Source organism: Ursus americanus, chromosome 6 (assembly GCF_024610735.1).
Source record: "Ursus americanus isolate L20-20 chromosome 6, mUrsAme1.1.p, whole genome shotgun sequence".
In the NCBI taxonomy this organism is placed as follows: Eukaryota; Metazoa; Chordata; class Mammalia; order Carnivora; family Ursidae; genus Ursus; species Ursus americanus.
This window is the reverse complement of record NC_142132.1, coordinates 24,556,793-24,582,138: the sequence shown is the minus strand read 5'-3', so window position 1 is coordinate 24,582,138 and position 25,346 is coordinate 24,556,793. Positions and strand designations below refer to the sequence as shown.

At 49.8% G+C, this 25,346-nt stretch overlaps 2 protein-coding genes across 3 annotated transcripts in view; one reads left to right on the top strand and one right to left on the bottom strand.

Moving 5' to 3' along the window:
• SLK (STE20 like kinase) overlaps positions 1-8,584 on the top strand; it is a 57,959-nt gene extending 49,375 nt beyond the window's left edge. For both annotated transcript variants that reach the window (XM_045803046.2, XM_087862732.1), the window contains 3 exons: positions 231-356; positions 1,244-1,357; positions 4,887-8,584. In XM_045803046.2, the coding sequence (XP_045659002.2) occupies positions 231-356; positions 1,244-1,357; positions 4,887-5,033 (387 nt within the window). In that variant the 3' untranslated portion in view covers positions 5,034-8,584. The remainder of the gene's footprint in view (positions 1-230; positions 357-1,243; positions 1,358-4,886) is intronic.
• A 1,944-nt stretch (positions 8,585-10,528) lies between these two features.
• The window catches only part of COL17A1 (collagen type XVII alpha 1 chain), a 49,829-nt gene continuing 35,011 nt past the window's right edge, over positions 10,529-25,346 (bottom strand). The window contains exons 32-56 of the mRNA XM_087862731.1: positions 25,112-25,138; positions 24,137-24,172; positions 22,384-22,419; positions 22,066-22,146; positions 20,964-20,999; positions 20,366-20,443; positions 19,416-19,469; positions 19,036-19,089; positions 18,351-18,401; positions 17,990-18,016; positions 17,693-17,725; positions 17,541-17,606; positions 17,194-17,244; positions 16,565-16,690; positions 15,652-15,789; positions 15,099-15,158; positions 14,667-14,771; positions 14,281-14,370; positions 14,067-14,177; positions 13,504-13,650; positions 12,902-13,261; positions 12,349-12,486; positions 12,038-12,100; positions 11,794-11,874; positions 10,529-11,434 (exon numbers count right to left, since the gene is read on the bottom strand). Coding sequence (XP_087718857.1) covers positions 11,382-11,434; positions 11,794-11,874; positions 12,038-12,100; positions 12,349-12,486; positions 12,902-13,261; positions 13,504-13,650; positions 14,067-14,177; positions 14,281-14,370; positions 14,667-14,771; positions 15,099-15,158; positions 15,652-15,789; positions 16,565-16,690; positions 17,194-17,244; positions 17,541-17,606; positions 17,693-17,725; positions 17,990-18,016; positions 18,351-18,401; positions 19,036-19,089; positions 19,416-19,469; positions 20,366-20,443; positions 20,964-20,999; positions 22,066-22,146; positions 22,384-22,419; positions 24,137-24,172; positions 25,112-25,138 — 2,102 coding nt within the window. The 3' untranslated portion in view covers positions 10,529-11,381. The remainder of the gene's footprint in view (positions 11,435-11,793; positions 11,875-12,037; positions 12,101-12,348; positions 12,487-12,901; positions 13,262-13,503; positions 13,651-14,066; positions 14,178-14,280; positions 14,371-14,666; positions 14,772-15,098; positions 15,159-15,651; positions 15,790-16,564; positions 16,691-17,193; positions 17,245-17,540; positions 17,607-17,692; positions 17,726-17,989; positions 18,017-18,350; positions 18,402-19,035; positions 19,090-19,415; positions 19,470-20,365; positions 20,444-20,963; positions 21,000-22,065; positions 22,147-22,383; positions 22,420-24,136; positions 24,173-25,111; positions 25,139-25,346) is intronic.

The window sequence follows — 25,346 nt, the reverse complement described above, 5'->3', positions numbered from 1 at the left end:
CAAATGAACTGAGGTCACTAAGCAGATAGGAGGAACAAGGTTTTAATCAGAAGCACACCCTCTCCCCGCCAAAGCCGTGATGTAGACTCCAGCTCAAGTTACAGTGTATTATTTATTATTACTTTCAACTTTAGTTTATTGTACTTTAAGTCTTGTTAAATTCCTTAATTACTCTCTTGGAAGATACAGAAATTACATTGTTAACTGTATTTTCTTTTTCTTATTTACAGTTTGCTGCTCAAGAAGAAAAGAGGCAGAAAAATGAGAGAATGGCTCAGCATCAGAAACACGAAAATCAGATGCGGGATCTTCAGTTGCAGTGTGAAGCCAACGTCCGAGAGCTGCATCAGCTGCAGGTCAGACACAGGGGCGTGAAGCCTGAGCTGCTGGGAATGGGCAGCACGAGTGGCCAGTTTGGAGAAAACAGTAGCTAACCAAAATAAACTGTACTTTACTCATGAAAATGCTGGGGTTGAGAGGTTTTGTTTCCTGTGTAGACCCGAATAAAGGTCAGGTTAGTATCATAGGCACTTATGTAGCTTTTATAGAACCATGATTAATATAAACATGAGGCTAAATATAACCTAAGAAGTTGAGTCTTTCAAAAGTAGTATTGAGTATTTTTAGTCTATTTTGCAAAGAAAATGAACAGAGTTTTCAAAATGAGGTAGGTGGTTTTGTTATCAGATTCTGAATTTAAAATTCCATTTAGGGAGAAATAGTTCATTTTCTTCTAAGTGTTTGAAAAAAGCGATAAACTAAATATATGAGAATTTTTCTCCTAAGAAATTTAAAGGTTACTTTAGGGGAACTGTTTTGGGGCCTTACCTGGAGTATGCAGCCCATCTAGTATATAGCCTAAAATGTTTAAAATTTCAGAATAGTGTATACATAATGGATACTCTACGTATTTGCTTAATTTACTGGAGTAGAATAGTTCCTAATCCCACATTCTGGGACCAGTGGGTAAATACATATAAGGTGCCCTTTGAAGTGTCAGTGTTATGACCAAACCTTAGAAAGGAAAAGCAGGATCAAACTATTAAGTTCTTTTCATATGGCAAGTAACACATCTAGCTTCTAAACTTGAAGAAATGAAGCTATGACTCGTTTCGTAGTTCTTAGCCCTTGGTTTTCAGAGGAGACCCTGAACCTCAGTAATAGTTTGATGTTTAATGAATGCTTTATTATTTGAAGATAATTACATTTGTGAGAAATTGCTTAATCCAAATTTTATTTTCAGAATGAAAAGTGCCACTTATTGGTTGAACACGAGACTCAGAAACTGAAGGAGTTAGATGAGGAACACAGCCAAGAATTAAAGGAATGGAGAGAGAAATTGAGACCCAGGAAAAAGGTAATTTTAAAAGCTTTAGATAAAATATGTTTGTGTTCATCCATTTATCCACCCAGTTATTGTCTGTTTAATGTGTGTCAGGTACAGTGTCAGGGATGGGAGTTACAGAGATGAAGAGACAAAGTCCCTGTCCCCCAAAGATTCAGGATGTCGTGACAAGCAATTACAGTTCAGGAGGATCATTGCTGTAAGGGAGGTGAGGACAGGAGATAGGAGCACAGTGTTGAGGACAAGGATGAGGAGTGCTTCAGTCAGCCTGGGAAGTTAGGGAGGCTTTATAGAGCAGACGCCTTATAAGCCAAGTGAGACTTTAGGATGGGTAAGAGCTTGCTAGGCATACAGACAGATTGGGGTGTGATGGGCAATGTAAGTACAGAGAAGAGAATGGGTGAAAATGATGTTTTCAGGAATTGCCAGTAGCTCCCTGTCATTGGGGCACTGGGGGAGTGTGCCTGTGTGTGCAGGAGGGAGAGAAAGAAGGAAGTGAGGATAGCTTAGTCTGGACAAGTTGACTAGAGCCAGATTATAAGGCCCTCGTATGATAGTAAATTCACGATCTAGTAAAATAGGAAAGGCTCCCTCCCCCCATCCCGCTATCAGCTGTCTTCCTATTTTATACTTCCTTTTTGACTCCCTGCTGGCCTGGTCCAATTGGTCAACCACTTCAACTCATTTTTTTCTTTAACCATGCGATCCTCTCCCTTTGCTAGCTCTCAAACTCAAACCTTTATTTTCTCTTGGCCTTCCTTCCTGCTATACCTTTCAGCTATTCCTTTCTTCTATTTATCCAATTAATCAGTCAGTCAGTCAAGAAAATCCATATTTAGCACCTACTGTGTCGTAAATGCTTCTAGAAGAAGTGAAATGACTATGTCAGTTGATAGTGTGGCTTTTTAATTTAAATTTTATTTATTGTAAAATTTTTGAATAGGTAATGCATTCAAAAGGTACAGAGGGCCTTTTTCCAGTTTAACTCTTTGAAGTCTAGCTTTCATCTCAGACTCCCCAGTTGAACTCGTTGACAGTGGTCATAAGTGAGTTGCTAACAGCTAAATCCTATAGTATTATCTAACTGTTGTCATTAGAAATCTTGTTTCTTAAAATTCTTTTCTTGGGGCGCCTGGGTGGCTCAGTCGGTTAAGCATTTGCCTTTGGCTCGGGTCATGATCTTGGGGTCCTGGGATCGAGCTCCACATCAGGCTCTCTGCTCAGTGGGGAGGCTGCTTCTCCCTCTGCCCCTCCCTCTGTGTGTGCTCTCTCTCTCTCAATAAATAAATAAATAAAATCTTTAAAAAAAATTCTCTTCTCATCCAACTTTTATAACCTAACTCTCTTCTTTGTGCTCTTTTTCACTTTTTCTTTGTCTCCAGTCACCTGAAACGTAGACCTCTCACAGCTTTACACCCTTAATGATTCTGTGCCTAGTCATGGCTTCATCTGCATATTTAAGGACAGTCCCAGAAACAAATTCTGAAGTCCTACAGATCTGGGTTCAGATCTCAGTGCTGACATGATTAATTTTGTCACCTAACATTCCTAGGCCCAGTTTTACTCATTTGTAAAACAAAGATGACACTACATACCTAATTGGGTTTGTCAAGACTGTTAAAAGAAATGATGTGTGTGTACAGCACTTCTTAATACCTGAGCTGTAGTCAGGATTTGATGAGTGGTTGCCATTGCTATTACTGTTTCTTGTTTTTTTTATTATTGGTTCATGTTCTAAGCACCCATTTCCCACCTGGATGTTCTATTCCTTCTTACTTCATTCAGGTCTCTCTCACCAAAGGTTCCTTTTTTTTTTTTTTTTTTAAAGATTTTTATTTATTTATTCGACAGAGATAGAGACAGCCAGCGAGAGAGGGAACACAAGCAGGGGGAGTGGGAGAGGAAGAAGCAGGCTCCTAGTGGAGGAGCCTGATGTGGGGCTCGATCCCAGAACGCCGGGATCACGCCCTGAGCCGAAGGCAGACGCTTAACCGCTGTGCCACCCAGGCGCCCCAAGATTCCTTTTTCTGATGACTATATATAAAATAGCGTCCATGCCCACCTCAGACATTCCCTACCCCCTCACCTTTGTTTTCCTTCCTAACATTCTTCACGATCAGACACATTTGTTTATTGTCTGTCTTTTCCCATAAGAATGCATGCTCCTTGAAAGCAGGAGCGTTGTCTCTTGGTTCACTGGTATATATTAGCTTCTAGAATAGCTCCTGGCATATTGTAATGATCCATACATACCTGTTGAATGTTGACTCAAGATTGTAAGCTCAGTGGAGATAAAACTGAACTTAACAGCCTTTCTCCATCATCCCATCTCACTTTGTTCCCCCGTGGTTGCCCCATCCACCATCAGTGTGCTTCCCGACATCCCTGTCCTCTTAATTGACATCTAGTCTAACAACCTGAATTGTCTTTCATTTCTATCACATCCCATTTCAGTGAGATGACAGATAATTTTCTCTTTTTATAATATTTCTCTTTCACATTACTATCATTCTACTACTTAAAAATGTTGAGTAATGTCCTAATGGGCCTTCTGATCTCAAGTTCCTTTTCCTTTCTTCCTACTTGTCTGCCTTCACCGGAGTATTTATATTCAGGAACGTCTCTGGTACTGGCATTGTGGTGTTGAATCTTTAGTTCTATCAGAATAAAATAGAAATGCCTCATTTCGACTTTGTGGCTGTCATAGTGCCATACATTGGCCACAGTCAAAGTCTCTAGCTGTATTTCCCACAAGCAGCTTTGTTCCCTATTCATATTCTGGTATTGGGTATAATCACCATTACTCATACCACGTCTGTGGTTTCCTGCCTGTGTGCACTGTTTCAGCCCCCTCTGTCTGGCATGTGTTCCGCATCCTGTCTATCAAATTCTTTTCTTTCTTTTAAGACTGAGCTCATGTTTCACCTCTTCTGACAAATGCTCCTGTATCTTTCCATCTTCTGCTGTACTTTGTGCCTCTGCAGCAGCACGTGTCCCTGAATCACTTGTCTGCGAAATCACCGATACATCAAGTGTTTATCCAGCACTTACTATATATGCTCTGTATTGTGGGGATGTAAAGATGAGTCTGGTTTAGGTCTTACCTTCAAACAGCTTATAGTTCAGTGTGGAAGAAAAGACCCGCACATCAAAAATCAAAATAAAAAACAAAATGGAAAGTGCCACATGGGCGAGAAAGGTAGTAGTTAATAACAGGTGCCATCTATTGAGTGCCTGGTGTGTGTTAAGTACATCATGATCACGTTTAATCCTCACATAGCAACCCAGCGAGGTAGGTGATACTCTTCCTATTTTACAACAGAAGAATGAGATGATTCTCATTAAGTCATGACCCAAGTTATACATTCGTGTGGCTGAGTCAAAGCCTTCAGTCTAGGGCTGTGCACAGCCTAAGCTAACTGTTGAGCACTCTGGTCTTCCTCAGGATAACATACAGAGAGAGTGTTTTGAGCAAATAGTTTATTCTTGGCTGTCAGAGTAAATTCTGTTTGTAATACAAGCACATAATTTCTTTTTTTAGACACTGGAAGAAGAGTTTGCCAGGAAACTGCAGGAACAGGAGGTGTTCTTTAAAATGACTGGGGAGTCTGAATGCCTTAACCCATCAACACAGAGCCGGATTTCCAAGTTCTATCCTATTCCTAGCTTGCATTCCACTGGGTCGTAACAATAGGAATCATTCTGTGGTTGGGTTTGGCTTTTTAAATATGTCATTCTGTTCTCTTCATCTTCTGCCACAGTCTATATCCGAGAGCTTATGAAGACAATCACCTGCCTCACCTTCTAGGTGTTTTTTGTTTGTTTGTTTTGTTTTGTTTGTTTGTTTAGCAAAGATGAAGGGAAAGGAACCAAGACAGATGCTGGGCCATGTTGGCAAAGTGGCATCTTGCAGTAATTCCCTAAGGTGATTTTGTATATTAATCTTAAAAATTGTGTTCTTTAGACACTGTTAACTGAAAAACTGTTAGTATGATATTTGAAATTATTTTTTTTAAAGCTGTTAGGCCATTGAATATTAGTGAATATCTTTTTACCTGGCCTAACTTCTCAGTGATACCTAAATTCTATAGCCGCAACTCTGCTGTAGAGAGTTGACATAGTTTTCCTTTGGTGAATCAGCTCTCATGACAAAGCTATAAGTTGCTCAAAATACCATATTGATTGAATAAATCTATTTTGTCTTTAAATAACAACAGACTCTTTTAAAAAGAAACATTGTTTCAATAATTTGTCTAAAATAATTACCTAATGTTTAATCATGAGCTAATAATTAAGGGTGCTAATTTTATTAAAATAGTGCCTAAAACACTAAATTTCAGTTGAGTCTAAAGTAAGATTTCCTTTTTTGACTCAACAGGGACAAACATCCTTAGCATTAAGCATTAAGCATTATTGTTTTTTAAATCTTGCTATTACCATTTGATAGAAATTTTCATCCTAAAATATATGTTGTGCAAAGTTGGAAAGATTAAAAAAAAAAGTAGCTTTAAGATATTGAAATTGGAACTACAACACTCACCAAATTAAAAGAAGTATAGACTTAGGGCCCTGGCTTATTGCCTAAAATAATCGTGAGCTGATTAAGTGACCTCTCCCATCCTAGCACATTTTGTTCATCGAAAACTCTGCCTGAGGCCTGCAGGCTCTGAGTTATAAATGTATTTTCTGAAATTAATCTTAAAAGAGGCATTTGCTCAGAATACTTTTTTAAAAAAAACATTTAAATAAAATATTTAGGCAATGTCAGAAATGACTTTGTTGTTGAGAGAAAGTCATTTGTATTTTGGTTTTATTTAGTTCCATGTTTAAATTATTTACTTCGATTTGAGCGGGAAAAGCCTGAAATCTTTATCATGTGGTTGCTGATACGTGTAATTATTAATGAAATGTTCATTCTTAGTCCCTCTTGTGACTCAGAATTCCAAGCCTAAGTCAGGTCAAACAGTATTATGCAATGTACTTTGGTGGCTGAGATGGCCCATTTGTAAATGATGCTTGCTGTTTGCCATTTTCAACCTATTTTAAGAGTACTAAGTACCAAATTGTAGACGTTTCAGTTTTTAGTTATATGACATTTGAGGCTGGTGAAAAATTTAAGTGTACTTTTGTGGGAACACTGATTCGTATTAAGAAAATGTAAATATCTGTAGCACTTTCTTGCAGTTAATTTGAAAACTTTGAATGCTGAACCTTATTTTGTCAGTGACTTAGATGATTTGAAAATGCATGTGATTTTAATTTTGTAATTGTTTTGACAAGCATAATTTCTTGGACAACTTTGTAGGTAGCCTCAACTTCTGGCCAAGTTTGTTTTTTATATAAATATATATACATATATATATATATTATGTATGGTTGTAAATTCATACACTTATCACATTGAATGTGTTACTGTATACAAAACTCTTTTAATGCTTTATTCTCAAATGCTGGGTTGAAATGTTTTGAAAGCCTTTTAAAGTATATATCTTTATAAAGTAATGTTCAGGATGATGATGGAAATTGTTTATATTGTTATGATAAAAATGACAGTATAATGTTACCCAATGTATTTAATGATTTATTTTGCAGAGGGAGAGAGGAGGAAGGTTCTCATACCATTCTCTCCTTTGAAATTTTCAGTTTATTGGCTTTACAAAAAAATTAATATTTCAGGTAGTGTACCCTTTTTCAGTATCTTTTAAAGGATAATCCTGTGTCTTAAATAGTTTGTGACACATAATTAATTTGGTCTGAATATTTGATTCTTTTTATTCCTTTCAACTTGACATGAGAGTATTGAATAAAGAAAAGAGGCTCAGAGTAGAACGGTTGACACTCTGGTAAGTTTATTAGCAAATCTTGTAAAATCCTTCAAACTGCCTTTTGGATTCAGTGTTCATGCTGGAGTTCTCTTTCAAATATGACCATATTCATGTGGGGACAGGACTGCAAAATGATTCATGTGTAGAGGTGAAACATTCATTTTAATGCTTAAAGTTACATAAATCTTTTCAAAAAATGTTTTGTTACAGAATATGCTGTTTTTACCCATCCCCGCTCACTTCTTATGGGGCCCTATATTCAAATTGATAATAGTGATCATTTATTCTTTTTTATTTTTTTAATAGTGATTGTTCTTGCATGAAGTGTAGGTGGGGAGTTAGGGAGGGGCAGAGACTTCTTTGAAAAAGTACAATCCGATCCATTCCTGATTTGGTGGTTTTGTTGCTGTGGCAGAATGTGCTATGAAATGCATAAAAGAAATTCTCCATGTGCGCCCTAACGACAGCCTCCCTCTCCTCGCTGCGTGCTGTGAACATACCACACACTGCACTTCTGCAGGCCTAGCGCACAGAGCCGGTTGCACCAGGTTGCCTTTCCTTGTCCTGTCAGTCGTAGTTGGGTGTGAATTGCTGAATTAGCTGCTATTCTTTATGGAGTCACAATTAAGCTTTTTCCTACCCTTTTCAATGGGGAAGCTATGGGGGGTGGGGATAAAGAGGAAATTGAGAGTGCTTATACTTTGTTGAAAATATTAGAACTTTCCTGTGACAGGATACAGCAAATTGTAATTAAATATAAACCAGAACCAGAGCTACCTCTAAGTAGTGTTTCCTCAAGCACAAAGCTCTCAGGCATATGAGACCCTCTTTAATGGAGGGTCTCTGATTTCTTGAGCATCAGCGAGTTCAGAAGTGACTGTCTTTTGTACTCTGTTAGTTCCCTGGTAACTACACTTTCTCCCATTTCACACTGTGCTTAAATGACAAAGACTCTTCTGAGAAGCCAAATTCTGTCCAAGATGAGCTCTAGATATTGTTGATTAAAGGAAAGCCTAGAACTGGGGTGGAAGAGGAGAGTTACCAGTTCTGAGAGTCTTCCGATGAAATAAATCACTTCTTTTCGGGGAGATGATCTTTTATAGGAAATAGGATATTTTAAATGCTTTTCTTGAAGGCACAACAGCTAATGCCTCTATTGTTACTAGTCTGTGGCTGACATGGTTTTGATATGGCTTTAAAATATCTGCTAAGCTTGAGTAGAATGTTACACCAGTTTTAAATGTTGGCTGCAGCTTTTGGTGATTCTTTGCTGATTTTTGCAGTGTAATAACTTCATGAGCTAAATTTTCAGGAAGAATTTTGTTTCTGATTACGCCTCTTGTCTAATTTGGGGGCAACATGTCTTTTCAATCATGGGCTTGACAAATGAAAAATAAAGTTATTTCTTAATGTACTCCGGGCAGCAGTCTTTTATTAAGAATCTTTGATACTGGGTTGTATGTACTTCATGAGAACATTTTGCAGCATTTTTTGGTCCTAGTTTCATTTTTAACCCTCACAGTCCTCAAGGCCTTCGGACCCTTCCAGACTTGCCTGTGTTCCTGCCTGACTTGTCACCACACACAAGAAGGTAGTTTTTACTGGTAACTCGGAGGGGGGGTATCTTTCAGCCTACAAACCCCTCCTTTGGGTGGTGCTTAAAATAGTTCCATATATACATACTTCCATATGTATATATACATACTTTTAATTTTTCTTCCCTTGGGATGGATTATTTTTCTCATCAAACATTTCACTTAACCATATGACCTCACTTCTGCTAAAAATACCCTTTTCTCATCATCGATATGTTAATGCAAGATTCAGTAGACAGTAGGCACTGTCATTTGGCAAGTGTTCAGGTTGGCTGGAGGGAGGCATAATGTGTCCTTTTCTAACCCAGGTGCATCACACACTATCAAGCTCATTCTTGACTTTTTTTTTTTTTTTTTCTTTTTTAAGTGAAACAAGAGGCTCAGACCCATTGCCATCCAGCTGTGGATATATCTCATGTCTGCCCATCCTCTTTCTGATTCTGTCCAGAGAAGGTAGAGGTTTGGACTTCTACCCTGTTCCAGTTGCGCATAGGACTCTGAAGACTCCGGATAGCTTGGAAAGGTAAATGTCATAACTAAGGAATGCTCTGATCAAGTCTGATTAATAAAGGTAAGAACCATTAAAGGGGATCTAATACTTGAGCTGCTGAAGCTACTATTACAAAAATAACTTGATTCAGCATTTAGGTTAATTAAAAAGGTGTGATGCAGTCATGCATTATACACAAGAAGTTTTCATTACATAGTAAAAGGTTGGAAATTCTGAAGGCTTTATGAACTCATTTTTTTAGAATTCCCACGATGATTCCCGGCAGGTAGCTGTCAGGTTGTGAGAAGGGCGGCTGGCAGACCACACAGAATGTTCGGTGTCTCACGGTGCGGCCGCTAGCAGTTGTTCAGTGCACAACTAAATGGTATGTGTTTTCCCGGGATAATATGTGAGGTACTCAGGAGAGACCACATGGAAAGTAAATGATCCAGACTTGTAGAAGGTAGACATAGAGATGTGATTCATTTTAATCCCATTTTTAATGATCCAGCAGAGGAGAGTGACAGCTGGTAACATTTCACAAGTTGGCCAAGTATAGCCTTCTCTGAAGCTGAGGGATTTTACTCTGCATTTCTATGGGGCATTTGATATTTGTGCATTTTTCCTTTTAGGAGTTTGGTCTTCCATACATTGTTATGTGCGCCCTACAATCATAACTCTCTTGTTCCAGCATAAATCACTGCATTAATTGCAAATAATCTTGTTGCTCATCTGTTGTATATGTGTTTATTTCAAATAATTTATGTTCAGGGAAAACCTTCAGATGCTTTGTAATCCGTCCATGTTGAGTTAGTAGTTGAATAAGGTCTGCCTTTAAAATCTCAATGATTAAACAAAATGCCAGAGTCTGTGTTCCAAACACAACTAGTTTTGCATTCTTGTGTTTGTAGTAGAGTTCATAATATAGGGTTGACCCTAAACTTTTTTCCCCTATATCTTTCCCCTTCCTTCTTTTTCATTCTTATTCCTTGTCTCCATTTTTCATTCTTGTCTCTGTCTCCCTCTCCCTGTCTTTTCTCACCTATGTCTCTGTTCCTTTCTCCTTTTCTTTCCTTTTTTCATTTTTATTCCCTTTTTCATTCCCTTCTGTTTCCTTTTCTTTCCTTCTCCCTCTGTTTCTCTCTGCCCTCCCCCTGCATCCCCCATTTCTCTTTTCTACTTTGTCTCCCTCCCCCTTCCTCCCCTTCTCTTTTTCATTCTTTCTCTTTCTCTCACTTTGGTTAGATAGATCACACTAAACATAATATTAAGAAAAAAAACTTTAATTGGCATTTTGCAATTGAAATGACTTTTCATCTAACAGACCACATACGTGTTTTAGGTACTGCAAAGTGCTTAAAACCAACTGTGCCCAGTGCCCCGTGCCATTTCCCAGTATCGAGTTTTCTATTTTCCCTCCTTCCCAACTGCCCTTCTTCTCCCCCTTGCTGTGGTCTAGTTCAGTAGAACCCCTCTCTAAATGCTAGCATACCCCTGTAGAAACAGACCATAGCTACAATCAGCCAGACTTTCTAAGCAAGTGGGAATAGGATATATGGTGAGAAATGACTATTAGAAACCCTGTCACCACCTTCAGGGGAAGTGAATTTCTTAATTTTTTCAGTTGCAAGAGTTGCTTCTTAGCCAAGTCCTTTCTATGACTAGAGAATGCAGAACAAACAGGGAGGAAGGAGCAGACAGCGCAGCCTTACAGTGATCACCAGAACACACCCTATCCCCGTCTTCCCTTTTCTGGCTCATTCTTAGGCAAAGCTCAAACACTCCTAAGCCAACTTGTATGGAACTGGCTTTCCTGGGTTGGGGCTGGAGCTAAGAGCTGAAGCAGCCGAGGGGCTCAGGGCGAGCTAGCAGAGCTGCCAGTCGTGTCCTGCAGCTGCAGCTGCCGCAGCGTCGCCCTGCGGAGCGGGTCAGGTTGTGTAGCTTCGGCTGGATGATACATCTGTAGAGAGACTGTTCCAGACTAAAACAGGTGTTCCGTTTCAATGTGTGGCTGTGCTGTCTTGGTAGGAAGTGAGCTTCCAGCTTCCTTCTGCCCTCTGGAGAGATTTTGACAGGAGCACGGTAAGCCGTTGCAAGAACTGGTGCCAGAGGCTGTTCCTCCACACTCATGGCTTGAGGGCGATGCTTCTCTTTCTCCGCCCCGCATAGACTTGGTCACCTGAAGTTAGAAGAGGAGGAGGAAGTTAAGTATCTTGTGGCCGGTGGGCCTTCAGCTTGGGCAATTACATAGCAACTGTGACAACTGCAAAATGGGCCTGAAAGATGAACTTTTGTAAGACTATTTAAATTGTTTACCCTGTTTCATCACAGAGTGGTTCTCTTTTCCTGCTGGCATTGGCAGTCTCTTTCCTTTCTCCCTAGCTGTTCATTTCATTGTTATGCAAATGATGTCGATGGCAGCATCTGCCTTTAGTAATTGGCATTTGCCTTAATTTTTCAGGCTCGCTCTGGAACAAATTGCCTACTACTGCGAGCATCAGCCTCCCAGCCCTGCAAAAACTGGCAGCCAAGGCTTACCTTTGTCTCCTTTTTCTCCTTTGTGCCCTCGAGGGCCGGGTGGCCCAGGCCGACCTGGTGGTCCTGTGGGGCCCCTCTCACCTGGGAGGACAGAGAGGGCTGTGCTCAGTCCAGTGAGCGTGGGGCCTGGAGGGGCCGCACACACAGGTTTCTAGACACCACTGGCAAGGAGGGGGGGGTGCTTTCCAGCAAGAGGGGGTTGGTTACACAAGATCCTGGTGGCTGTTTCCCTGCCACCACTTACCTTTGGGTCCTGGGGTGCCCACCTCTCCTTTCTGCCCAGGGGGGCCTGGAATGGCTCCATAAGCTGCAGGGGGAGAAGACTGGCCTCAGACAAGAGGTCACTCTGGAGCTTGGGAGGTAAAGGGATTTGTTCAGAGAAGCACAGGAAGGAAGTGGTGGAGTTAGAACCCAAAGTAAACAGAGTTCAGAATTTATCAGATTTTCAGCCTCTCAAGTGTTGATAACCCGAGGTTTTTTGGGAGACTTGTATCTCCCATGTGATACTGTGCAGCAAAGTAAGTGTCAGAAAAGCGGCCAGAGAGCTGCCCTTACTTCGGAAAAAGTCCATGAGGTCCTCAGTCACGTTGCTGTAGGCAGAGAAGACCTTGCTGATGCCGGGGGGGCCCTGGGGCCCTGGCCTGCCTGGTGGGCCCTGGACAGTGTAGGCCATCCCTTGCAGCAGGCCCTGACCTGGAAAGCACCCGAGTGTGGGCTGAGGCAGCAGAGTCCCTCAGCCCCCTCTTCCCAGGAGAACAGAGCCCTCGGATTGCCAGACAATCCGTCTCTATACAGATGTATAGGAGAAGCCCTGCTGGCTTCTTTTGTTGACCTCTCCCCACCCCCCACATCACTGATGGGCCTGGGGCCTCTGCTGCTCTGGCCTTACAGCCCCATCCTGACTGGGGCTCCTGAACTAAGCTGGCTGTGAATTGGGTCTGGGCCTCTTGCCTTCAGTCCCCACCCATCTGATTGTAGAAGCCTGTCCCCGCAGCCTAGGCATTCCGAAAATGAGAGGGTGAGTTTCTGGAGCCTATGATTTGAGCTGCTCACAGACTCCCTGCCTCCAGCCTCCCCACAGCACCAAGGCCTAAGGGTCAGGACTTACGCTGCAAGCTCTCAGACACCCGAACAGCCAGCTCGTTGTAGTCTAGACCTCCGGCAAAGCCAGCCCCGAACGATCCACCTTCACCACCGTACATGCCACCTTCTGCTGCTCCCCCGTAGCCTCGGCCCAGGCCCATGTCCAGGCCAAAGGCCCCCCCTTCACCAAGGGAGCCTCCACTGGATCCTCCAATGCCCATGGAAGAGCTATAGGAGGAGTCCCGACTGACCGACGCGCTGTGAGAGGAGGACCTGCTGCCCCGGCTGTAGGAGCCGTCCATGGACACGAGGCGGCTGTCCCCGGGCGGCCCCTGGGGCCCTGGAGGGCCTGGTGGGCCCACAATGAAGCTCCGCACATCTGGGCCTGCAGGAAGGAGGATGCGTTAGTTGGGGCTCAGGTCTGGGGACAGAGAAAGGGAGTTAAGAGGCCTCTCCCAGGGTCTCATGGCCCCAAAGCAGGATGCAAACCTCAAGGCACTTGCACAGGAGGAGGAAGAACCTGGGCTCTCCCCGCTAGTGGGGCTCATGCATTTGGCCTCCCCGGTTCCTTCAAGCACCAGCTGCCCTCTTGCAGGGAGGAGCAAGGTCTGGGAAGGGGGCACCTACTTGTGAGGTAGCTGATCAGTTCACTCCGGAAGCTGTCGCTGTTTTCGGCTGCATAGGTTGCTAGAGCTCCCGAGATACCCGGAGGCCCTCGAGGGCCTGGAGGACCAGGAGGGCCCGGAGGGCCGGGGATAGAGGACACGCCTGCAGCTGAGTGGGAGGCCAGAGAAAGAAAGGTCAGGGATGGCCCCGCTCGGAAGACTGAGTTCCCAGCCTGTGTTCAGGGGTGCAGCTCCTCTTGGAAAGAAGGAGAGGAGGGAATACTGGGGGCCCAGCTCCTGGCATCACCAGAGAGCCACCGCTCAGACCTGCACTCCCACTGCCAGTTCGGAGCCTCACTCAGCCCAGATACCATCCCCCCTCAACTCTCCTGCCAAACGCTCACACACTGTTTGTGACTTCTCTAAGGGCTGCACTTGGGAGCACAGTCCCCCTGTCATAGCTGAAAGCACCGCTAAAGCAAGGGTGTTGCTCTCCAGGGCCCAGCCCTGTATGTGCCTCAGAAGGACTAGGTGACTGGTCCAATAGTGTAACTCTCCATGGCTGCCCTCCTCCCTGTGCCTTACTGTGCAGGTAGGAAGAGAGGTCCTCCACGCTGATGCTGGACCACACGTTGCCAGGGATCCCTGGGGGCCCAGGCGGACCTGGGGGCCCAATGATGCCTCTGTATTCAGACCCTGAGACACGAGAGAAGAGCACGGAGTCAGTGGGGGGTCTGGGCCAAGGGCCTCTGCCTTCCACCCCAAGCCACGTGGACGGATGTCCCCCGACCAGCCTTACCCTGAAGCAAGGAGAGGAGCTCCTCGTAGGATGTTCCTGGCAAGCCAGGGGGTCCCGGGGGGCCAGGAAGCCCAATGCTGATTCCAGAGCCTGTGGAACAAAACCCCAAGTTGTGAGAGATTCACATTGCCTATGTGTATGCAAGCTGTGTGTGCACTCGCTACAGGCCAGTGCCCCAGACACCACTGGCTTCCCTGGCCAGGCTCGGCGGCCTGCTCTGGGGCCGCAGGTGTGAATGGCTCTGAACACAGCTCGCTCCCTCTGGGCTGGGTGCCACATGGCAGGGGAGCAGCGGCCAGTGCAGGCAAGTTCAGCCCCCACCCCCTCCTCCGGGGCCCTGCTGACCACCTGCCTGCAGCGGGCAGGCCAGGAGGGCAGACACTCACTGGACATGTAGCTGAGAATGCGACTGCTCAGCTCCGCGTAGTCCAAAGACTGGAGGGACCAATCTCCAATCACATACTGACGCAGGTACTGTCTCACGTCATCCCCTGCGAGGAAGGCATGCGCTGGCGTGGGCCCACCCAGGCCCCAGGCCTCCCGCACCACCACGCGGCCATAGCTAGGCCTGCCCCCACGGGCTGGCCCCAGTTCTGGGTTCTCAGCCCCCAGAGGGAATGAGCAAGCTTCCAGGTACCCGACAAGGCGCCTGCCTGGTCACCTGGCACTGGGGACGGGGAGATCTGCCGCCTTTCCAGTGAGTACAGACTCAAGTGGCTGGGAGTGAGGAGGGGCGCCTCCTCACTGCAGCCCCCACGGGGCTCAGATGGGAGGCCGTGCCTCTGGAGCCCACCCTCCAGCCCACCACAGGCACTCACGCTTCAGCACAGCCACGATGTCCTCAGAAGAGATGGAGGAGCTGATGCTGTACCCCGAGGCTGTTGGGAAGGAAAGCTTGTGTTACCTGCTTGGCAGGACGGAAGCAACACCCCGCCTGCTGCAGGCCCACCAGAACCTGCCAGCCAGCCGTTCTGTTTGCGGAAATGAACGGACGGGGGTGTCAGGAGGCTATTGTGAATGTGTGGGAAAAAAAAATCAAAGGTGGTTTTGTTTTTATGTGTTTGGTAAGAAATGCAGTTGGTTTTCCAGAGTGTGCTTTAGCCTAACTCCTGCCGGATCCCGCCAATCTCGTTCCCTTTCACACCCTTAGCACACATCTGTCAGTCGCAAGAAAGCTCACTGAGCACAGCTCTGCAGTACGGCCTCCACTCTTAGTCTGAGCAACCCCTTCTTCAAGCCAGATCCCAGGGGCCGGAGAGCCATGAATTCAGAACTGAGCTCCACATCCAGAAGGGCAAAGTGAGTGAGGGTGCTCTGGAACGAAGTGACCGTGGGAGGAAGCGGTCAGTACAGGGCTGGGGAGAGGCTTACTCTGTAAGTAGCTCCCGACGCGGCTTGCCAGCTCTGAGTAGTCGAAAGTCTCCCCCGCGATGGTGGTGACAGGCCCTGGGGGACCGGGTGGTCCAGGGGGACCCTGAACTCCAGAGAGATAGGACCGAATGCTGTCGCCTGCCAACAAAGAAAGCAAAGTCAAGCCTGTCCCCAAGAGGGCATGTCCTCCCCACAGCGATGACCTGAAGCACTTGACAAGATGCCTTCCCCACCACATACATGGCCCAAGACAGGGCCAGCATGGAGCCTAGACTCCTGGTTACAGAGAAACTGAGGCCAAGGCCTGTGCGGGGTCAGGTGCTACTTGAAGACTGAGGACCAACAAGGCTCTAGTCAGCCACCCATTTGACAAAGCTCTGTGCCCACATTCTTGGAAATCACACTCTCACATGCATGGGGAGTACAGGGATGAGGTAGGGCGTAACTTGTGTGAAAGTGTGTGGCTTTGTGCAGGCACGCGCGTGCGTGCAAGTGTGTGTGTGGGTGGGTGAGGACCAACCTGTGAGAAGGTGCGTGTTAGGGGAGCACATGGACATGCAGTCCTGGCTCCAGGAGTGGATTTCTGATCTAGCCTGGCCTATGCACTGCTGTCCCCTGCCACATGCACGCGCATGCACGCACATATGCACACACACATGCACACGCAAGCACACCCCTCCGGCCCTGCTCGCCGCCTCCGGCTCCCACCCACTCCCAGAGCCTCCCCCACCGCCCCGCACTGGTACAGGCAATGGGATCGGTCATGTTTATTTGCATAAGGAGGAGGAGACTGGAGGCTTCCTGAAATAGTTGAGCTCCAGAAAGCACTGGAGATGCCCCAGCCAGAGCAGACACACAGACGCGTACGCACACACACACGCACACACACATGCACTCAGACCCCGGTACTCACTCTGCATGTACTCAGAGATGTACTGCTGGATCTCACGGCCAGAGCTGCTGATGGAGCCTGGAGGGCCTGGGGGGCCTGGGGGGCCTGGGGGGCCCGGCATGAACATGGTGCTCGATGATGATCCCCCTGCAGGAAGGAAAGCCTTCTGAGTCTACTAGGAAAAGCTCACCCGAGGGTCAAAGAAGGGCCCAGACACTGCTTCCACAGCCCGAGGTCTTTCTTAGTGGGAGAAAGATGATGGTGGCAAAGAGGAGGGTCCCTCCAAAAACAAAGGAAGGGAATGCCTGTAGCAGCCACTGTCTGAACGGGGCTCAGAGTTGAGTTTGGCCAGGCAAGACCCTCCCTTCAGCAACCTGCTCATCACCCCAGAGGCTCCCTCACCTCTGCACGCCCCCGGCTCCCAGGTCTGTCCTGTTCATCATTTCGCATCATTACCCACCTTTACTGTGCAGGGTCCTTCCCTCCCACCCCCACCAACTTAGAACCATCGTAAAGGCAGCACCGAGGCCTAACACGTGGAGAAGCGACCTGATCAACACTGAATTGTGGGTGGGTGGGCGGGGGGATGAACGAATCTGTGTCTTTGCTTGAATTAGGGGAGAACAACTTTGGTCACCTTTGGTTCTTACCTTGAGAAAGACCACCACGAATGCCAGGAGTCCCTGGGACTCCAGGATCACCTGGAATCCAAAATGAGAAGCTCTGTTGGCATCACCTCCTCCAGGAACCCTTCCCTGATTAAGCCCAGCCATGTTTACCCGCATGTGACTCAACAGTGGTCCCATGTCTCTGTTTCTGCACTGCTGCCACGAGCTCCATTCAGGCAGAAGGTGTCCTCACATCCCCATCCCGCTCTCCCTCCAGCCTCTCCTTCCTCCTGAGCCTTTAGCCCAAGCACTGCTGCCTTCTATTCAGACTCTGGGAGTCATTCTTGCCCTCAGGCCTCACTGCCTTCTTGGCTGCTCCCCTCACTGACCTTTGTCCCCTTTGGGTCCCTGGGGGCCAGGTGGTCCCTGCAGGTTGAGTCCGAGAGAACTGGAACCTGGAAGCCAACAGCGCGCAGCGGGTGAGCCAGGGCTGAGGGGCTCTGGCCAGAGCCGGCAGTGGGGGCGGGGGCTCAGCACTTACCTGAGGCTGAGAACCCTGGGAGGCCTTGCTCGCCTGAGGGACACACCCGAGAGGGGTCAGTCAGCGCGTGCTCCTCCTCCCGCCCCCCTAGGCCCGGCCCTCACCCCACCTTCCCTCCAAGGCTCCCACCCTAGAGTTGCCATGGCGCATGCGCGCACACGTTCCCAACCATTCGGACACCCACGCCGGTCTACCCCCGCTCGTTCGGACAAAACGCATTCACAGGAAACTCAAGGCACTGGAAGGTCAGCTTTGCCTCCCCCACCCCCATTTTGTTTGATGCCAGCTCTACTGTACCTTGGGGTCCTCGGGGGCCTGGGGGGCCTGAGGGAAGCAGACAGACAGTTGTGAGATGCGGACCTGCTAGGTGCCAGGCTTCACGGGGCCCGGAGGGGAAGGCACGGGGCTCCCGTGCTGCAGCAGACACGGGGCACACGGTTCCTCCCCCTCTCAGCCCAGCAGGCCAGCGCAGAGGTGGGGACTCCTCCTGGAGCTTCTGGCCACTGTGCCCCCCGCCCCAGCTCCAGACTGCCGAGCCCGATGGGATAGGGCAGGAGGACACACAAACGCCCCAGTTCCTCCAGCCTCGTCCAGACCCTCCCTGGCCCCTTGAGCAAGCAGGGGCACACAGGCTTCTGTGTCCTCAGGCATTACTCACCTGGGTCTCCCTTGGGGCCTGGGGGGCCAGGGGGGCCAGAGAAGAAGGTCTCTGCAGAGGAGAAAGTTTTGAGTGTGGGCACTGTGGCCTCTGAGAGCAGCACCTGGCACGAAGCCTGGCACACTGCCAATGCTCCATCCACACTTGCCAGATGGGCAGATAAAGGGATGGATGGAGAGCTGGAAGGCTGGAGAGAAATATAAATGAGAGAGAAAACCAGCAAATGGAAGGATGGATAAATAGATGGGTGGGTGGATTTTCCATGAGGGACAAGTTCTGGGCTAATGTTTGCTTAAAGTTATTTCTATATGTTTCTGTGTTGTACTGTCAACATTTATCCCCTTTCATATGTGTGTCCTGGCCACCTATCAGACCCGGGCTTCCCCAAGACAGAAACCAGGTCCCCAGTTACAAACCAGTCAGCCCAGGAGCTCCCCAAGCTCAGAACAGATTCCCTCCCCCTGACTAAGTGAGAAGGGGCTATCCAGGTGGCTGGGCTGCTATGGTTTCCTGTTCTACCTGCAGAACTCCCATTCTGTGGAGTTTATGCAAACACACTGTGCTGGAAGGTCCGAAGGAGGAAGCATGGTGAGCAGGTCAGGAAGACCACATGCCTGTGACCACAGCATGTTCTGCAGCTAGGGCTGAGGTGGAGAACAGGTGGGACTTGACTCTGTAACTTTACCTGAGTTGGTCAGGAAAGATCCCGGTGGGCCTGGTGGGCCTGGCAGGCCTTCTCCTAGATAAAAGAACCACCAAGACTGTGTAAACCCAAGATATGGGCCAGGACCCCTCTGCCCGGGAGAAGTGGCAGGGCCGCTCTTTCCGAAAAGCCAGGCCTGGGCTCTGGGTGCCATGGTCTTGTGTCTCTCACCGGGGAGCTCAGCTCTCACCTGCTGGGCCTCGGGGCCCTGGCGGGCCTGGAATGGGAGGTCCCGCAGAAGAGAGCAAGAGGCCAAGCTGAACTCGGGGAGCTGACCTGCCCTGTGATCAGGAGCTCGGCTTCCTCACTATGTGCCCTGTCTCCCACAATTCCCACCTTCCAATGATCCCTGAATTGCTCACCTGGAGGCCCAGGTGGTCCAGGTGGGCCTGGGGGACCTCGTAAATCAAGACCTTCTGTGGAGGGAAAAAGACAGAATTAAGCAGAAACTCTCAAAGGCTGTTCTCTGCCAGCCTTGGCCCTCAAATGATCATCAGTGCCGGGCACCCTGGGCTGCACTCACACCCCAGAGGCCAGCTCGGGGTCATGGCACAGGGCCCTCTGAGACCCCCTCTGCTAAGGGTGCTCTTTGCTCACAGACGAGGCAAGGCAGGGCAGGCAGGGCTGCAGGCAAACTCCCGGATAGCTAAGTACTTGGCTTTGGTGTCAGCCGAAGTTCAACCCCTGCTCTGCCCCTTCCAGCTGGTGACTTTGGGCACGTTCTTGCTCTTTCGGCCTCTGTTGGCTCTTCTCTAAACCAGAGGCATTAAGACCTATGTCACAGGAGCACTGTGCAGACCCAGGGAGGCCCCAGGACACACGTCTAGCACACAGTGACTGTCGGACCAGGGCTGGCTGGGGTTTTGCTATTCAGGTGTCTAAGCGGAAGGCCCCGTGGCATGTCTGCATGGGCTCCTCAAGGACTCTGGGAACAGGAGAACCCAGGACTCACCCTCCCAGGCCGGGCCTGTGGCTGAGAACCCATGGACCCTGCTCACTGCTCCGAGTGGGGGATGCAGGACTCCTGCCAGCCATTCTCTAGCGCCTGGCTCACTTCAGAGGCCCCACCAGCCCCCCTAGAATCCCAAGAACCTCGGACAGCTGCCCCAGCCCAGTGACTCACCCCCCGGAGCCGACAAAAGCCCTGCTGTTGCTGTGAGACTAGCATTGCCTTTCAGCGCCTCTCACATCCCCACTCACAGTGGGGCCCAGGATGACGCACTGGCACAGCCGCTACGGGCCCCCAGTGCACCGCCACCCGTCCCACTCCCGCCCGGCGTCACCTCGCCCCGGAGAACACAGGGGCACTCACGGGCGGAGAGGACCTCAGAGATGGAGCTGCTGCTGCCCATGAATGATTCTCCAGCAAGTCCTCGCTCCCCGCGTGGGCCTGTGTGAAGGACATGGGGTCAGGTGGGCACCGTCTGCAGCGACCCTGCCCTGCTTTCCTTCCAGAGGGCCCGGAGCCGCGCAGGGACGTGGGCCCGGCCAGAGAGCCAGCTGTCAACATTCCCGTTTGCAGCCCCAAACGCCCAGGAGCAACTGGACCAACTTTTCCTAAGCCGGTCTTTTGGCGTTTGAATAAATCACTGGACAGTGGCACAGTGATCGGGGTCTGGTCATAAGAGGCGTGGCACCCATGCAATAGCCAAGCTTGACCCTGACCAGGGGGCCACAGAACCTTGGCTCCCTGTCCGGAGGACCACTACCTTCTCAGAAACACAGGAAGGAGAGGGGTTTCCCCTTGCAGTTGAGGCCCTGCGAGGCCCTTGGTGAAGCACCGGGTCACCCCCTCTCCTCCCCCAAATGCAGGTCTGTCACCTCATTAAAGATGGGGTCCCAAGTCCAGCCTGGGAAGGAAGCCTTCCCCGCTGAGCCCACAGTCCTACATTCTGAAAGGACGGACATACCTTGCTGTCCAGGGAGACCAGCTGGACCCACAGGACCTGGAGATGGAGTCAGGAAGAAAAAGCTTTACCACAGCTCTAGGGTCACAGTTCTAGAAAGAACTGAAGAAAGGGCAGGTGTCCGGGGACACACAGAGCTTCCTCCCAGGGCGTGGAACAGTGGCCCAAAAAGGTCAGCTTGCTTACTTGAGAGCAACAAGCAATTTGAGGCCAGCCCCGTGGTCCGTCCCATGAGAGTTCCTCTCCCGAACCCCGAGGCTCTGCCCCCCGTGGTTAGGGACTTCTCAGCACCCTCCCCTCACTGGAGCAGCGGGACAGAAGAAGAATCCACGCTTGTGTTGGCGGTATGAAGTCATCTGTTTCATTTACATGTAAAATTTTTTAAATTAAAAAAATGGGGCGCCCGGCTGGCTCCGTCGGAAGAGCATGTGACTCTTGATCTCGGGGTCGTGAGTTCCAGCCCCACGTTAGGTGTAGCGATTATTTAAAAAACAAAGCAAAACAAACAAAAATACTTTAAAAAATAGATATAACAAAATCACAGGTACTTTGGAAAAATAGAAAAATGTATCACCTATAATCCTATAACTGTAAGCATTTCGTTTTTCTTACAGCATGTTTTTTTCTCATCTTGTAAAAATACAGGCGCGGCCTCAGAGGACACACGCTCCAGCATCGTGCGCTTCTCAACAGCTCGACGCCTTTGTGACTTTGCAGCGATCTCGCTGTGGTTGGACAATGTGGAGACGGTTTCTCCGAACGGATTCCTAGCATTTTTGTTGCCCTTAATGCATTTTATCAAGTTGTTTTCCAAAACGTGACAAACTGAAGTCACACACAGGTTCCAGGGGTGGAAGGTTCTGGGCCGAATTCTGCCTCTGCTGCTGCTGCTCGGCCGAGTGACCACAGGTGAGTCATGCACCTGCCTGAGCCTCCACGGGGGCTTTAGGGGCCTGGGGTACCTGCTGGGGTGTGACAGCCGCTCACTAGGCTGGGCCGGAAGGGACTCCTTACTCTTCCTGGGGTTCCTCCCTGGGGTTCAGGATTTGAGCAAACACGGCTGTCCTCAAATGCAACCTCAGAGTAAAGCAAGAAAATGACTGACCTGGGGCACCTGGAGGGCCCGGTGGTCCCATGGCTCCAGGAGGCCCCGGGGGGCCCGGGACAGTGATCGTCGATGACCCCTCTGAAAACAAAGCATGGGAACAGGGACCTTCACTCTTCTCGCTCAGAGGCACTGGGACCCAGGCCAGGCTGTGGGTGGGTCAGGCTGGTGCCACCTGCCCGCATGCCCTCTGCCCCGAGAGCCCCCCCTGCTGCCAGAAGCACCGACTGGCACTGCCTGAGGGTGCCCAGGCAGAGCCAGAGCAGATGTCCAGGACACGAGAGAGACAGAGGACGACCCCCTCCTGGGCCTGCCTACCTGAGGTCATGATCCTGCCTGGAGCTCCGGGTTCACCTGGGAGAGGAGGAAACGGGAACAGTTATTCTCAGATCAGTCAGCGGCTCCATAAATCATTCCCAAGGCTTCCCGTGGAGTTTGAGAGCCACTTCTGCGCCTCGACCCTGGGGCTAAAGGCACTGTAATGAACCGCGGGGGAGCACGCAGGGGTCCCGCGGCCGCATCTGGCTTCCCGGCCCCCTTCGGCTCTTGGAGGCAGCCCGCACTCTGCAGAGGGGCTTCCTCTGAGGAGGAGGGAGAATCTCCCTTTCCGCCAGGCTGGAAGGACGCTGACCGGGAGTCCTCCCCACTCCCACGCTGGGCCTCTCAGGCTCTGCCTCAGATGGAAGAGCCCGAGAGGCCGAAGGACAGAGGCGCAGAGCCTGGGAGGTAGAGCCTGGTCCCCAGAGTGCCCCCAGGCTGCTATTTCCTGGGACCGTCGTGGAGGTTGTGCATAGTAGAAAGGGGGACAGGCTGGGAAGTGGGGGAGAGCCCGAGCTGCACAGAGATTGACAGAGTTCCTTCCGGCCTCTGAGAGGGTCGAAAATGCAAATGTGGGTGGGAGACTTTCAGCAAAGGAGAGGGCAGCCTCTGTGTGCTATCCACCATTCCCTGGGGTCAGGGTCAAAAGGAGAAAGCACTGGTGTTTGCTCTGTTGGGACACACCCCAGTGTTAGCGGAAACGTCCACCTCCGGTGCACAGTGTGGGGGGGGACTGAAATCCCTCTTGGACAGGAAGTCACAGGCCCTAGAAGGACAGCGTGTCTGGTATCCTCAGGGATCCCCAAACCTAGGAGTCTCTTCCTAAAGGTGCCATCAATCCATGAAGAGATCTAGAGCCCCCAAGGCCTGTCTGCCTGGGATGTAGGAGCTCACTTGTTATTGTTTTGGAATTACATTTATTTGTTCCAAAAGAACTCCCTGGCTCAACTAGTCATTGGGAACAGTTTCTGGAAAGTAGTCATTTCATTCCGAGGGTCTCCCCAAGATGATAGTGACTGCTCACGACAGCACAGATCCACGCAATGTCAGTGTTCGGGAACGCGGAGTCACAGGGACAGGAGAAAGACTGTCCCTGAGCACTGTTGCCCCCTGGCCTGGCTCGGGGTTGGTATCTAGGGTTGCAGGACCGGACAGTGGCGGAGAAGCGGAGCAGGATGAGCATGTCCCCTGCATGTAGGGGTACCACACTGGCCCTGGTCGGACCCTTGCAGGGAACTTCCCCCTCTGGGAACTCACACTTTGGCCTCTGACGGCCATCGAGGTGCTCCTCCCCACCTGCGTCAGAGCCCCCGCTAGAAAAGCTCGTGGGGTGTGTGGGCACACGGAAGCCTGCGTGAATGGGGAGGCCCTGTCCCAGGGAAGGGTCATGCTGTGGGGGACCAAGCCCAAGCCTGAACAGGGACGTTTTAGAGGCAAGCCAGGAGGTGGAAACGCTCTGAGAGGCAGCACCCGTCGAGATCCTCCTCCACCCATGCCTGGAGACATCTGGTACCAGGCAAGGCTCAGGACCACAGGGGGCAGGAGGTGTGGGGGCGGGGCGGGGCTCGCGGATTCAGGGCTCAGTGGATCAGCAAATCCCTGGCTCCCCTGCTTCACTGCCCTCTGCTGAAACCACTAGGTGCCACTGTTGATCCACACTCCGGCCAGACAGGGGCTCCCTCCTGCCCCTCTCCCCCCTCCAGCAAAGATGGCTAGTAGAAAGGAAGAATATCTGAATTGGAAAGTCACTTACCTTTGACTCCTGGGCGGCCGGGGCTACCAGGAAGTCCTGATGAGATTAAAACAAGTCACTGCGTGAGCTGATGAAGGGCGAGCAATTCCAGAGCTCGTCCCGGGAGCAGCCCCCAGGGCCCAGTGACTTCCACAGAGCCACCTGGCTTTGCCTTCTGCTTTAGCCCCGGGGGCCCCTCGGGGAGCACTTGCTCTCAGCCCTTCTCCCTCTCGGGGAAGTGGGGCAACCGCTGGGCTTGAGGGAGGCAGAGGCCCATGGACACGGCTTTGGGGGATCCCAGTTGGTCTGGGTTATGAGCCCCCCCATAGCCTGCAGAGCAGCCACGGTCCCCACGCTCCCCAGCAGCAGAGGGGAGTAGGTAGGGGCTGGGCTGCTTCTGCCCGCCTTGTCTTTGTCTGCTGAGCTCTACCAGGGAGCATCTGAAGTAGGCCCCGTGCACTCAGCTTCTGGGGGGAGACCTGCTGCTTGCTTTCATTTCACATCTTTATCTAATTTCCCTTAGAAGTTGGGGCCGGGCGCGGTGACAACTTCTCAAATCCAAATGGGTAAACCCCAGTGCAAATGGAGGACAGACTCTGCCTCTGAGCCTGGCCCAGGGAGACTGGGCCCTTGCCAGAGGGGAGCCCCCCTTCCTGCCCCGCCAGTGGGAGAGGAGGCTTCTGTGGGGCCAGTGCAACCCCTGTGCTTGGAGCTTCTTCTTGGGGCTCCTGCACCCCGGACCAGGCAGGCAGAACCAGCACATGATTTAACTTCGGTTCTCCATGCTAGCTTTCTAGATTGTTCTGTGTGTATTTTTCCTTCCTAAGGTGTTTCAGTGTTTCTTAAGACTCGCAGTGAAAGAACCTGAACCAGTTTGTGTGGGGGCGGGGCGGGTAGGGCAGGGAGGGCAGGAAACTCTAAGGTGACTGGAGAAAAAGCTGGAAGCAGGAAGCCGGGCAGGTGTCATTTGGAGTTGGGAGGGACTGGATGACTCACCCTGAGGTCCTTGGGGTCCTGTTAGACCTATGGGAAAGAACATGATAGAGACAGAGAGAGAGAGAGAGGTGTGAAGGGCTAAGGAGCCACACCCTTGGCCGAGGGAGGACAGACTCCAGGGTCTTCCCAACACCGGACAAAGAGTTCTTTGGACTTTGCAGTGACATGATCACTGCTCCGTCAGGCGATGGTTCTTAGCCTGCTTGGGGGTCACACCCTTCGGCATCTAAGAGCC